This window comes from Podarcis pityusensis, assembly GCF_964106645.2.
Source record: "Podarcis pityusensis genome assembly, chromosome: Z".
In the NCBI taxonomy this organism is placed as follows: Eukaryota; Metazoa; Chordata; class Lepidosauria; order Squamata; family Lacertidae; genus Podarcis; species Podarcis pityusensis.
The window spans coordinates 16,662,478-16,676,919 of NC_138044.1; the positions used below are offsets into that span (position 1 = coordinate 16,662,478).

General features: G+C 46.7%; 1 protein-coding gene across 4 annotated transcripts in view; it reads right to left on the reverse strand.

The window, feature by feature from the left end:
* SH3GLB2 (SH3 domain containing GRB2 like, endophilin B2) overlaps positions 1-14,442 on the reverse strand; it is a 54,876-nt gene that overhangs the window by 10,396 nt on the left and 30,038 nt on the right. For 2 of the 4 annotated variants that reach the window (XM_080989898.1, XM_080989899.1), the window contains exons 6-7: positions 8,622-8,684; positions 3,479-3,502 (exon numbers count right to left, since the gene is read on the reverse strand). The exons of 1 other annotated variant lie outside the window; for it this stretch is intronic. In XM_080989898.1, the coding sequence (XP_080846024.1) occupies positions 3,479-3,502; positions 8,622-8,684 (87 nt within the window). The remainder of the gene's footprint in view (positions 1-3,478; positions 3,503-8,621; positions 8,685-14,442) is intronic. One more of the 4 variants, XM_080989900.1, reaches the window with a different exon arrangement.

Consider the following 14,442-nt stretch of genomic DNA (forward strand, 5'->3'; position numbering starts at 1 on the left):
GAAGCACAGAACGACTCAGGCCCCAAATATCTAAGGGACTGCCTCCTTCCTTACAGACCTATAGGACATTTAAGATCAGCAGATCTTGATAGTTCTGCCACCCTCAGAAATGCTGGGGAGGCAGCCCCAGGGAGTGCCTTCCCCAAGTTATGGGATTCCCTCCCCACAGAGATGCACCAGGAACTTTCCCTGTAAAGTTTTTGTTGTATGCTGAAGATGCACCTCTTTGCCCTGACCTTTAACCCTTGAGATTGATTTTTTTTAGGACCCACCCTATTCTTGTGATTGTAGTTCATTTGTTTTAAAATATTGCATTTTAAATAGTTTTGACCTGCCCTGGTTGCTTAGGGTGAAGGGTGGATAATAAATAGCTTTGATCTGTGAAACTGGTGCTGTTACAGGTGCCACGTAATACCAGTTTCACTTGTGCAAGAACTTGATCTTTTAGTATGGCAGCACCTACGATTTGGGACTCCCTGCCTCTTGACATCAGGCAGGCACCTTCACTGTACACTTTTCGGTGCCTACTAAAAACATTTTGGGTTAGGCAAAGCCTGTCCGGATATGCAGAATGCTGGCTTGTGCCTTAATCTGGTTTTACTTTATTGCGGGTTTTATTTTATTTTTTAAAAAAGGTTTTACCCATAATTTCCTTGTTTTATTCTTTTCGTAAATGGCTTCAAGGGTTCTCCTTACAATCAAATGGTGCACAATTTTCTTGAAATAAAATAGTTGTGAATGGGAGAATCACTGCTAGGTCATTCCCCTCCCCCCTGAACAACCCCTTTCTCCACTCCAAATGTTTCATTCTGGGGAAAGTTCAGCCCTTACAAGAGTCAGAGCTCATAAGCCAACCATCCTAAACTGCGGGACATCCACCCAAGAAAGAATGCCAGCAGCAGGGCTCCTTCATTAAAGAGGTTTAGACAGCATTAATATTCTATTGTTTCAGAGGGCCCTGGGGAGAATAGATCGTTAGCGGTCCCTACGCTTTTGCTGCAGCTGTTTTAATTAAATTCAAGTTGTGAAAGTTTTCACATCTCGTTCTGCTGCCTTATGGAGCTTGATGGTAGGGGCATAAATGGGTATATTAAAAAATGTGTGCTCAATGGTCCTGAGTAGAAATAAAGTAAAAGAACAGGATGCATCCAATGCAGGCACTGAGCAGTATATTTGTTCCCGTTAGCAAAAAATTTTCTGCTTGCGGGATTTTGTTGTGAGCGAGAATACAGAAAACGAGTTCCTGATCACTTTGCTGAGGGACAGAGAGCACAACCTGTTGTGCCTTGACTTTTCCCTCTAGCGCATTTGTTGCGTTGGAGTTCTCTGTTGCGCAATGCAGAAACTCTCCCCAGCTGCCATGGGAAGAAGAGACAGCAGGAATGCTTTAAGGGCAACCAGCCTTACTGCCCAGAACTTTCACCAGCAGGAGGCATCCTCCACTGGGCTCACTTTCCTTTTAAAAGGACATTGGCCACAAGGGGGCAGCAACATGAGTTTTCCCACAGTGAGTTTCCCGAATGATGCTCTGCGGAGGGTCATTGTGGGTCCTGCAACTGTCTGGTGAGCCCATTTGGGAACTGCCAAAATAATGAGAGCACCCCACTCTGCAAAGCAGCTCCTAGAAGATGTGTTGTCATCAGCTACGGAGAGGAAAAACAAATACGTTTAGGAAGCCACTCTCTGCCCAAGTCAATAAGCTTGTCCAGCCTCTCTGAAGATTTTGTGGTACTAAGATTCATGAGCAGATTCACAATTTCTTGGCCTTTTCAACCTTCATATCCAGTCGCTAGTGGGGGCAGGGGTTCCGTGGTCAAAGTGCCAGCCTAATGGAGCAAAAAACGGAGGTGGAAGGATACCCACAGCTTAGTGATAAAGCAGGCAGTGTCTATGCAGAAAGTTCAAGGTTCAGTCCCCAATGACTTCTCCAGGTAGGGCTGGGAAAGATCCCTGTCTGAAACCCTGGAGAGAGATGCTGCCTGTTGGTGTGAGCAATACCGAGCTGTATGGACCAAAGGTTCTCCTTCCCTGACAACTGCACACTCTTTCCTTTCCTCTTCTTCCTGTGATGTCACAGCAGTCACCTCCTGACCCACAGAAACACTTAGGGCAGACCCCGCGCTGCCACTCCCCACCCCTTCCCTGACACCAGTGGGAGCGTCTGCTTCCACCTTCCTTCTCTGGTCAGAACATGCACACCACTCACCTCTAAGCAGAACTCAGCCCACCAGGCAACAAAGCACCCATCCCCTTTGACATGTTTAGGCTTCTGCACTCTGCCGTCACAGAACCTGAACCTTCCACACGTCAGGCCTCCTCCTGTGACCTCACAGCATCCACACAGAGCCCTGACCACCCGCCTGCCAGCCATTGGAGCACCCGCCCCTTTCATCAAGGCATGAATTGCCTTGCTCTGACAGCCTAACACTGCCCCTGACCTTGCTGGGCCTCTGCTTGTGGCTTTCCAAAAGCCAACCTGCCACCATATGTCCCCTGGCCCACCTCACATCAAAGAACATCCTCCTTTCATCCACATGAAGATTGCCCTGCTCTGACGTCACAGCACCCTTGCCTCCAACCAGTAAGATGCTGCGGTACCTGCATCAACAGCATCCCCAACCCACAGGACCCACTTTTGTGACATCACAACACCCATGCTCACACAGGGGCCTTCTTCGATGGCCCAACAGCCACACTCACACAAGGTCCTTCTGTGATGTCATGGCATACACACACACACACACACACACACACACACACACCTCCCTGTCCTGGTCCCTCCCTGCCAGCCTTCCCTAGAACAGGATCCCTCCACTGGGACTTCCACCATCTCTCAGCTACACTGACTGGCAGCTGTGGCTTTCCAGGGTTTCAGGCTGGTGTCTCTCTCAGCCCTACCCACTGGGGATTTTAAAAGGGGGGGGACCTTCTCCATGCAGAGTATGTGCTCTGCTACTGTGTTACGGCCCTTGCCCTAAAAATAAAGTAAGATTCTAGTCCTCATGGTTCTGAAGAAAAGGTGGAATTAAATAGGAAACCGCTTTCAATGGAGTCCACCAACCATTGGTCCATCTAGCTCAGAACTGTTCACACTGAATGGCAGCAGCTCCCTGGGGGTTTCAAACAGGGGACTGAAGCTCGGACCTTCTGTACACAAAGCAGATGCTCCAGCATGGAGCTACAGCTCTCCCTGCCGCAGCCAAGATTCTAGTCCTCATAATTCTGGACAAAGGGCTGGATTAAATAGCAGCACATGTGCATGTAGCTCTTTATTGTTGACAATGACTGGCAGCGGTTCTACAGAGTTTCTGGCAGGGGCTCTTTCCCACCTCCAGAGATTCAATCTGGGACTGCCTGCAAACAAAGCACATGCTCTACCATTTGAGCTATGGCCTTTCCCCCCCGTGAAACTCATCCTCATCATGGACATTTCTAGCAAAGGAAAAATCGGAGAGCTGGAACATTGGCAAATACTTACTTTTTCCACCTCGTCACTCCAAAGCTGTTGGGGCCACAGAGCAAACAGGAAAAGGTCAGCGTTGGAAGACACCGAAAAGCAACATTCCACAGTGAAAACAACTGTTGGAAGAGGCAACGACAGGGCACACCAGAGGAACAAAACGACAACAACAATGGGGCCCTGCCACCAGCAATAATGAGAGCAGACAGCGATGCTTCCTCCCAGACGTGAGACCTCTGCTTTGGAAAGCTGCTACCCACCCAGGCCATTTCCACAGGGGCAACTCTTTGTATTTTGCACAAGCCAGGTTTTCAGCAGCTGTACCTGCACCCCTGACTGGTGGAGCACTGCCAAGTTAGATGTATTTAACAGTATCTGTAGTTCCAGGCTCAGGGACAGGGAGGAGGAGGAGGAGGACTTAGGAAACTGCCCAATACAGAGACAGATCATTGGTCCATCCAGCTCAGTACACTGTCTACTTGAGATACCAATGAGTATTGAACCCGGGACCTTCTGTGTGCAAAGTGGTTGCTAAAACACAGAGCTGTGGCCTTTCTCATTAAAAATGAGTAAGATTCTAGTCCTCATCATTTTGAATAAAGGCCTGGATTAAACAAGAGCACAGCAGAATGCCTTATCCTGAGTCAGGCCATAGGTCCAGTTAGCTGAATATTGTCTGCACTGACTGGCAGCAGCTCTCCCAGGTCTCAGGCGGGGGAGAGGCTAATGGGGATTGAACCCAGGACCCTCTGTATGCAAAGCAGATGCTCTGCCACTGAGCCTATGGACTTCCCCCTAAAAATAAAGGTTCTAATTCTCACCAACAACCTCCCATGGAAGGCCAGCGCTACAGGGACCAATTTTAATTACTAGATTCTAGTCTTGACTCTGGCAGATACTGTACATACATTCTGTTTGCCAGTTGCCTCATATTGGTTATGAAAATGGCGCATTATAATTTTCTGTTTTTGTTTTTAAAAACAAAAGGTGAGCATGAGCCCATTACACAGATGGGAGTGCAGAGGACACAACACAGGTAGCCAGAGACTGCTCACACTTAAGTTAAGGCTTCTTACACAACCACATAATATCTCTACCCCCCACCCCCACCCCCTGCTTTTTTTAACTAACTCGGACAATTTGGGTCATAGCAAGACTGTCTGCTGACATCTACTGGCATTTGGGCTCTGGGTTATGGAACCAGACAACAGATGCAACACTCGGTTCACAAAATAAATAAAGTAAATGCGCGGACAGGTTAGGGGGCAGAGGAAAAGGGAGAAAAGGGTACTGACACCTTCCAGAGAGGAGACTTCAACATTTCTTTACCACAGCATACCACAGCCACCCCACCCTTAGTCAACACAGGCTAGGTTCCATTAGCAGATATTCATCCTATGGGATTTAGAAAGCTGCAAGTTGGATATTCGGGGCAGGAACCAGGAATGACCAATGTAGCAATTTAAGTTTCCAAGAGGAGGGTTCCAATTCGCAAGGACGTTTCAGCAGCAGCCAGTATGGCCTAGTGGTTAGAATGTCGGGCTAGGACCCAGGGGAGAACAGGGTTCAACACACATACACACACACCCCACTCTGGCCACGAAGCTCCCCGTGTGTAACATCGGGTCACAGTCCCTGCCTCTCAGTCTCTCCCAGCTCGTGGGATTGTTGTGACGATTAAATTGAGGTGGGGGAAATTTGTACACTACCTTGGGCTCCTAAGAGAAAAAGCTGGGATGCAAACACTACTTGTCATCTACATTTTGGCAAGAAAATAAAAGAGAAGTTGCATCTAGGAGTGGAGCAATCACTTCTAACCACCCCCTTCCCCCCATCCCTCCCCCCACCTTAGACTTGTGAAGAATCTGGAGGAGGGAAGGGTGTGACATTGTAAGGGTCCCTATTTCTAAGGGTTGGGAGGTATTGGTGCCTTGCAAGGGAGTGTGTGTGTTTAACAAGAGAAAAAATAAACACACCCCTGCAAGGACCATCAGAATGCATCATTCTTTCAAAATGGCTTTTGGTCCAGATGACTGGTTAGTTGGAAAGAACCGATGCAATTTCCTTGGTGGTTAACACTCTTGCATCTCAGTACATCACCCTGTTAAGCCAGATCCTTGAAGACAGTGGTGGTCCTCAAACCCATCCATACAGTTAACGGGGGTTGGTGTTGGTGGGGAGAATAATATATTTCCTGCCGGCCAATGCACTCAGACAACCCAACAGCAAAGCGTAGAGCAGGTAGCAAAAAGAAAAGTGGCCCTTTTGGGGGAGAGAGGAGAGGAAGATGGCGAATTGCAGCCCAGAAACAGAATCCAGCCAAGTTATCAGCATGCAAGACCCCTCCCTCTCTTCTGCTGGGCTGTAGACAAAACACCTTGAGGCAGATGCTGTGATTACAACCATTGGGATGGGGCAGGGTAGCCCCGCTGTTATCTGGAGGTGGCTGTGGTCCTGATGCCACCTGAACACTGCTTACTCGGGGAAACGGGGGCTCTGAGCCTTGGCCTTGCCTTAAAACAATAAGGCGAAATTCTAGTCCTCAGGTTCCAAATAAAGGGGTGGATTTCTTAAAAAAGAAAAGAAAAAAGGAACATATACTGAGTCAGATCACTGAGCACATCTAGCTCAGTGCAGTGGTACCTCTGGATGCGAATGGGATCCGTTCCGGAGCCCTGTTTGCATCCTGAGTACAGCGTCTGTGCGTGCGCGGGTCGCGATTCGCTGCTTCCCTACCAGCGCGTGACATCATTTTGAGCGCCTGCGCAAGTGGTGAAACCCGGAAGTAACACGCTGTTACTTCCGGGTTGCCGCAGAGCGCAACCCGAAAATACTTAACCTGAAGCTACTTCAACCCGAAGTATGACTGTATTGTCTACACAGACTGGCAGCAGCTCTCTGAGATTTCAGACCAGAGTCTTTCCTAGCCTTACCTGAGGACAATGTTGGGAATTAAGCCTGTGACCTTCTGCATGCAGGGAGGCTCTTAACACTGAACTACAGCCTTTCCCCTCTTGAAGGGATGGCCACTTGTATTGTATGCTACTATCATCCCCAGGGTGCTGCCTGCTCAAGATAGTTGTTGCAGCCCATGGAGAAAGATCTAACCAATTTGCCTGGACCTCTCAAGCTCCTGGTTTCCATATGCTTTTGTACTAACGTTTTATAGAATGCATTCTTCCGAATGCATTGTTATACAGCAAACACCGCTTCTATATTTTTCCAAAGAAAACAAGTGGTTTATAAACACTCCTGAATTATATAAGAAAAGAATAAATATGTTTAATCTTCCTGTTTGGAGGATTCCTGGCCAGAATCCAGAAGCTCCCCACCCTTTTAAAATTGAGAAAGCAACTTCTTCTCTGCCTCATCACAAGTCTGAAGGCTGCCGGTTTGGGCTGCAAATACCTCTCTGGAAAAAGACATGTGGAATTACTGGGGGGGGGGGGGACGACGACGACACACTAATGCTTTAGACATCTCCACCACCACCACATGCAAATATTAGCATTTGCTACCTGAGAAGGGTCCAGAGAGGATCCCCTGTAAAGCCAGCACTGATGCCGTCCCTCTATACACAGAGAAGCTCCTTCCCAGCAAGAGAAGGCCCATTTTAACCTAATTCATAGAAATGTAGGGTTGGAAGACACCCAAAGGTCAACTAGTCCAACCCCCTGCCATGAGTCGGGGGATTAAGCCATTTAAGTCTTCCATTTTTGGCTAGTCCCAAGCCTTAGGAGGGCATCAGTGTGGTTCTACCAGCGACCCCCAAAGTGACAGTACAAGGCACACACAGAGTTTTCAACATTTTAACGAGACAGTGCAAATAGATCGTGCAATCGGGGAGGTGGAAGAACAGCTCGTGCAAATGCACTTGTTAACAAGACAATGGGATACAGGGGAGAGAGGGTGGGCTTTTGTTTGCCTGCTGTTGTCCAGCAGAAAGCAATATTTCCGCCCGTTGAAGGGAACTTGAAGGAGGGGGTGGTGAGCAGAGAAAGGAAGATCAGAAGTTGCCTTCATCAACCTGGTGGACCTCCTGGCAGATGTTTTGAACTACAGCTCCCATCAGACCCAGCTGGCATGGCCATGTGAGGCTGGGGGCTGATGAGAGTTGTAGCACAGTGGGCCTGGAACGGCTGAGCCCAAGACAAGCCAGTGTTCGTTGCTGCCAGTCTTGCCTCTGCTATTCCTTGAGAAGTGTGGCGTAGTGGTTAGAGTGTCGGGCTGGGTGACCAGGGTTCAAGAATGCAACCTGGCCATGAAGTTCACTGATAGTGACCTCGGAACAGTCACCTCCCCGCTTTTCTCAGCCAGGCCTACGCCATAGGGTTGTTGTGGAGATTAAGTGAGGACGAGGACCTGTGGACCAGGGTTCAAATCCCCCACTTGGCTATGAAGCTGCCCAGAAAAAGCATCCCCTGCTCAGCACTGGACTGGAAGGAAAAGATATAGAGGAAGCACCTTAGCAGAGTCATGGCAATCACCAGTTTCCTAAGAATGCTTCTCTATCCTGCCACCCTGGATGTTGTTACCTGCTCTGTTCCTAGTTCTAATCTGGGGAGGGACTGCTCTTTATCTAGAATGCCAATAATATCCCTATTAACTTTAAGAACTGTAACCTTATAGAGCTTGTGCTACAGTTTGCTTTTTCCTCCTCCCTCCAGTTCCTTTTTCCTTGTGTGTTGTGTCTCTTTTTAGCTTGTGAGCCTAAAAGGACAGGAACCATCTTAGAATGGTGGTTTGTTTGTTTTTTTGCAGGCTGCACGTGGTTTATTTAGCAACTCCTGACTTTAATGGTTTATCAATAACTTTAAGGTTTCTTTTTCTTTGTAAACCGCTGGGAGATTTGTAAAAACAAAACAATCAAGCTGTGTACGAATTTTGTTAAACAGAAAATAAACAATAAAGTATAAACACTGCAAATAATAATACAATAAAACAAGCTGCTCAGCCTATGGATCAACAGAACTCAGGTTCCTCTGCCTGAAAAGCTCTGGACACAGTCCTGGATAGCTTCCATTACGTTAAAATGTTGAAAACCAGCAGTAAAAGGCTTGCTCCAGGATGATAAAGGGAAAGGAAAAGGGGAGGAGAGAGAGCAATAAAAAGAGGTTAAAGCACAAACTGTCTAAGAGATGAGGGAGAGAGTTGATCTTACCGCTGATGCGCTGGCGGAGAGAATGTAATTACGTGGTCTAGTCTCGTTAAAGTCAGGCACAGCCTACGGAGGGGGAATAGAATTTCACGTATAGATCATGCAGAAGGGTGAATGGAAGGCTTTCTTTTTTTCTGGGGGGGGAGGGGGGGAACTAGAGGGACAGGTATTTCCTGTAAGAAGCATTAGAGGCTTCCTTGCAGTTTGTGTTGCGAGAGAGAGGGCCTCCAGGGGAACATTTGGAAGCAGAAATACTTCTGAAAAATACCAGCTGCTGGAAACTACAGGGGGTGGGGGTGGGGAGTGCTCTTGTGCAGTCTTGTCTTGCTTGTGGCTTTCCCTTGGGGGCACCTGGGTGGCCACTGTGAGAGCAGGATGCTGGACCAGATGGGACTCATTTGGCCTCATCCAGCTCCAGGGCTTTTCTTACGGTCTAGCAAGCTCCTTTAACTATAGCTCAGGCATAGGCAAATTTGGCCCACCAGATGTTTTTGGGACTACAACCCCCATCACCCCTAGCTAACAGGACCAGTGGTCAGGGATGATGGGAATTGTAGTCTCAAAACATCTGGAAGGCCAAGTTTGCCTATGCCTGCTATCGCTGGACCAACGGGGACTCCACTCAATCAGGCCTACCTTTTGACTTGGTGCCTCCTTCCCCAAAGATTTCAACTGCTAGAGATTAATCCCACCCTCTGAAATTTGCTCAGTTCACACTTCAATGTGAACTTGCATTTTTTCCAAAATAAAATGCAGCTGTCCTTAGAATTCACAGTTCTCTGCATGATGCAGTTCTCCCAACCAAAGCAAGCAAACAAAAAACAAACAAAAAAAGCCCCCAAAATGTGCATATAAGGAAAAACAGCAATATACCCCCCAAAAGTATTCTTTTAGGGAAAATTCACAGAATCATAGTTGTAAGGGAACCCCAAGGGTCATCTAGTCAAAAACCCCTCCCCTGCAATGCAAGAATCTAAAGAATCCCTGGCAGGTGGTCATCCAACCTCTGTTTAAAAGCCTCCCACAAAGGAGAGTCCATTGCCTTCCAATGGTGCCAGTTCCACTGCTGAATGGCTCTTACTCTCAGAAAGTCACTTGATTCCGTTGGTTTGGGGCTCACCCCCCTGGAGCAGCAGAAAACAAGCTGCTATGTGACAGCCCTTCAGATATTTGAAGATGGCTATCAAAATGATGCTTGCCAAATATTTTACATCAGGCAAAACTGCATACAAAATATGTAATAATAATAATAATAATAATAATAATAATAATAATAATTACAGTAACTGATGTGGAAATGAAGCAAACTGAATTTAAGATCAAGGGGGAAATGATAAACTGAAACAGTCCAATTTATCCATCTGTCAATTACAGGTAGGATCTGGCTGCTGCACCCCCAACCCGCAACCTTCCAGAAAGTTCCCAGTGATGGCCTAAGATAGAAATTAGGTGTGATAATGGATAATAGATCTGTCAGTGGATATTAGCTGAGATAGTAAATGGAGCTATCCATACACCACTGAATTCAAGTGCTAAGGGCAGACAAGTTAGACCAGTTGCCTTCATCCCTGTGCTGGGTGGACTCCTCAAAGGATTGGGCTGCCCGCTGTTGGAAACATGATGCCCGTTCTTTGCCTGGTGCACCAGGACTCTCATGCTGCAGTGAAAGTCCTTCTGAAAGGAACAGGAGTAGAGCAAGACCAGCTGATGGGGTGAGTATGTGTGGAACATCTGTCCCAGGCGCACCTAGGGCTTCTGACATCCATCAGGGCAATCAGAGTCTGTTCTGCTCCCAAACTAGGCCAGAGCCAGGCAGAAATGGGGCAAGATAACCAGGTGAACCCCAAAGCGCCCAAAACAGAAAGGCATTTTGGTGACCAGGTGGCAGATAGCATAAATCTCTAGATAGAAATGGGGTGGTGGCGGTGTTTCATTCTGGAGAGGCCTTCTCATGAGCTCCTTTAAGGCAGTAAGGGACCACATCATCATCAGGACTGCAGTGGGCAAAGGGGAGAGGTTTAGCCCCTTGCCAGCTAACTGCTCCTATTTGCTATGGGCCACAGCAAAGACATCTTAAGGGTTGTTTGAAGAGTAGCCTGCAACTTCAGAGTAAGGAATCCTTCTATCACAGTTCAAGTGAATGAGTCTCTAGAAGCAAGGGTTGTTTTGTCCAGATCAAAAAACTCAGTGCTGGATGGAGAGTTTGTGAGAGAGCATTTGGAGTGTGGAAGGGGAGTGACAGACACACAAACACAAAGAAAATTACGTGTGCAATTGCTTTGCCCTTAAAGGTAAAGGGACCCCTGACCATTAGGTCCAGTCGTGACCAACTCTGGGGTTGCGGTTCTCATCTCGCTTTATTGGCCGAGGGAGCCGGCGTACAGCTTACGGGTCATGTGGCCAGCATGACTAAGCTGCTTCTGGCGAACCAGAGCAGTGCATGAAAACGCGTTTACCTTCCTGCCGGAGCGGTACCTATTTATCTACTTGCACTTTGACGTGCTTTCGAACTGCTAGGTTGGCAGGAACAGGGACCAAGCAACGGGAGCTCACCCCATCATGGGGATTCGAACCGCCGACCTTCTGATCAGCAAGTCCTAGGCTCTGTGGTTTAACCCACAGCGCCACCCGCGTCCCTTACTGTGTCATTAAACCTGACAGGGTATTTTGGGGGAGCACATTTGCCACTGCAAAGGCAGCATTCTGGACAGCCCCAAGTCTTGGCTCCTCTGCTGCAGATGCTTCCTCATTTATTTAGGTGCATGGAATACAACCATGGTCAGTTTAAAAGCCAGTGCAAGCGCCTGGCAGCCCCTCACTAAGACTTCTGACCCAACTGCAGTCGTGAAGCACCCATTTACTTTTAAAACAGTTAGCCAGGCAAGATGACAAAGCACAGAGTAACCCCTATCCCAACTGATTCCTCCAACCACAAAAAGGCAACATATATTTAATTAAGCAGACACAACTAACTCAACCCTGATTTAAGAGTAACTTTTAAAATCAACGAGATATGCTTAATCTGCAGAGCAGAAATGTCCAGTGGGCAGGGCTATCATTTTATAAGTTTTGCATCAATATACATAAATTTCGACAGCCAAGGGGAGTCAGTATACTGTAACCTGCATAAAATTATAAACGCATAGGAAACCCCCGGCAATATTTATCAAATCTGCACAGTATTTTTCCTGCTGAGATTGGCGGATAAGCAAAGCAGTTTTTTTCTCCCCCAAAACCCTCCTTAGTTTTCACCAAACACTCGCAAACTAGTGCCTTCAAAGCAATAGTGATGAGAAACTTGCTTCTTGGGTGCCAAACCTAGCACTCAAGTTCTGCCTTTTTTCAGGAACACCCACACCCACATCTGTGAATTGTATATATACAACCCTCAGCAACAAAGCCAAAAATAAAATACCAGTTTTATGGGAAAAGGAAGGTGACCACCCTTAGGGCCCAAATTCAGGTAAGGTTTAGAGGCAGCAATAAGCAACCTAGCAAGATGTTCTTGAACAGGATGTCTGGAACACCTTAACCCTCATTTCTGAGACAGGGAAGCGGCAGAAGGAGAAAGGGAGCCCATTGTCAAGAGCAGGAATCCTGAGGTCATGCCCATGCTTTCTCTTTTTTGACTGCACATTATATATATAGATATATAGATATATAGTTATGAGAGCCTCTCCACGTCTTGTGGCTCAAGTATGCAGTCTAGCCAAGATACCCACAATGACCATTCTGGCAAAACAAACAAAAAAAGGAAACTGCAGAAGAGGCAAGCCGCTTCATGCCAGCAAAATAGGAGCTGTGGAAGAGGCAAGCCTCTTTGCGTGCCAATAGCCACCATATGCAAGCAGTGATCAAGAGGCAGTGTGGGAAGCCTGAGAATGTATCCCCCTTAATACTGTGCTGCAAGGATTAGGGCAGGGGTCTGGAACCTGTGTCCCCCCAAGTGTTGTGGAACTACAGTTCCCATTAGCCTCAGCAAGCATGGCCAATGGCCTGGGATGATGGGAATTGTAGTTCAGTAACATCTGGAGGGCCAAGGTTCCCCACACCTGGATTAGGGAGAAAAAGGCTGAGTTTGGTAGCTCAAAATGCAGTCAGACAGCGCAGCACTGCAGGAATTTTCCAAAAAGCTCATACCCTTCTCGAGAAAGTCTGAGCCCTGATCCTCCATTATCCAGCCCATTATTTATAGCTGGAGAACCATAATCTTGTAGTTCCCATGATAAATCATACACACAATCCACACATTCTTTAACCACACCAGGGCTGTGTGTACTCTGGCTTTTTAATAAATAATAATAATAATAATAATAATAATAATAATAATACATGTATCGGAATTCTGCACTGAAGTTCTGTGATCTGCCCAGATTATGCAAACATGCATGATGCCTAATTTGTGCAAAGCGAGCAAAGTGGGAAGGTACTGAAACAGAAATCTCAACCCAGGAAAAATGCATCCCCCCCCAAAGTATCTTTGCACCCATTAAGGACTAGAAACTTAACTTTAATTTGAAAGTCAAATTTTGCAGCTTAAAACAAAACAAAACTGTATCGCAACAGGTACACACACCACCCTGACTGCCATTCTCCTCTCCCCACCCCAAAACTCTGCCTCTTGAGCAAACACTTACAAAAAGGCTTTGGAAAACAGAAATGATTGTAGGCTCTGTGGATGAAATCAGCCAGTCAGCTGTTTCTGCCACAGGCAGGTCTCTCTCTCACACATACACATACACAGGCACTCCCTCTCCCTCTCTCTCTCTCTCTCTCTCTCTCACACACACACACACACACACACACATTTCAAGTGCATTCTCCAGGGCGAGTCCCCGCTGGGCAAAGAGGACTCTCTTTAAAAAAAAAAAAAGATTTCTGGATGGAAGTGGGACAATAAGAAGCATTTCAGGTCAAAACGTCACAGCACCATAAACACAATATAATACTCACATCTCCCTCACACTGAGCAAAATCACAGAATAAAAAAAAAGACAGAACAGAGAGGTTAGTGGACAAAAACATCAGCAACACAAAAGGCAAGAGATTCAGAAGTTAGGAGGGGAAAGAAACTAACAGACAGGGAAAGAGTCAACTCAGGAGAACAGGAAAGAAATTTGCTTTGGATGGCAAAATCAGCTCTATGAGAGGATAAGGAAGTCAGAGAAAGGGAGAAGGTTTGCAATTCTGCAGTGGGGAGAGATGGTGGGCTGTGGATACAGATGGAGAGAAGGGCGATTCAGTTCACATTTTAAGGAGAATGTTACCAAATCTGCACTTTCCAAAACAGTGTGGAAACTGAAACACACCCAGCCTTCAATAATGATCCAAATTTTGCAATTCAGTTCTCCAGCCTAGTAACGTGTACAAAAAACCATTTACTGAGGTCAAGTGTGTACAGATAAATGCATGTATTAGTGAAATGCAGCATAAAAAGGTGGCGTTATAAGAGGAGGAAATATGCAAAAGTTATATATGTGTGTGTGTGTGTGTGTGTGTGTGTGTATGAGAAATTTGCATGAAAATTTAATGCTGCTGAATTTTCACGAAGACTTTAAAATATATATATTATCATATTGATGTGGAAAAGTGGAGAACTGGATTTAAGACCGGAAATATCAGGAACCAGAGATAAGCAGAAATTGACAGCACCCCTATTGAAAGATTCACTCCTTCCAGCTGAAATGGTCAGATTCACCCTCCCTTAGTTTTGGGCGACTGGATTTAAGAGAATGTGGGATGGAGGTGTGTTTCTTTCAGGCTCCTCCTATTGAAAGGCTGGGGACCAAGGAGGGATATAGGGGAGGGATAATGGCAGGCAAGC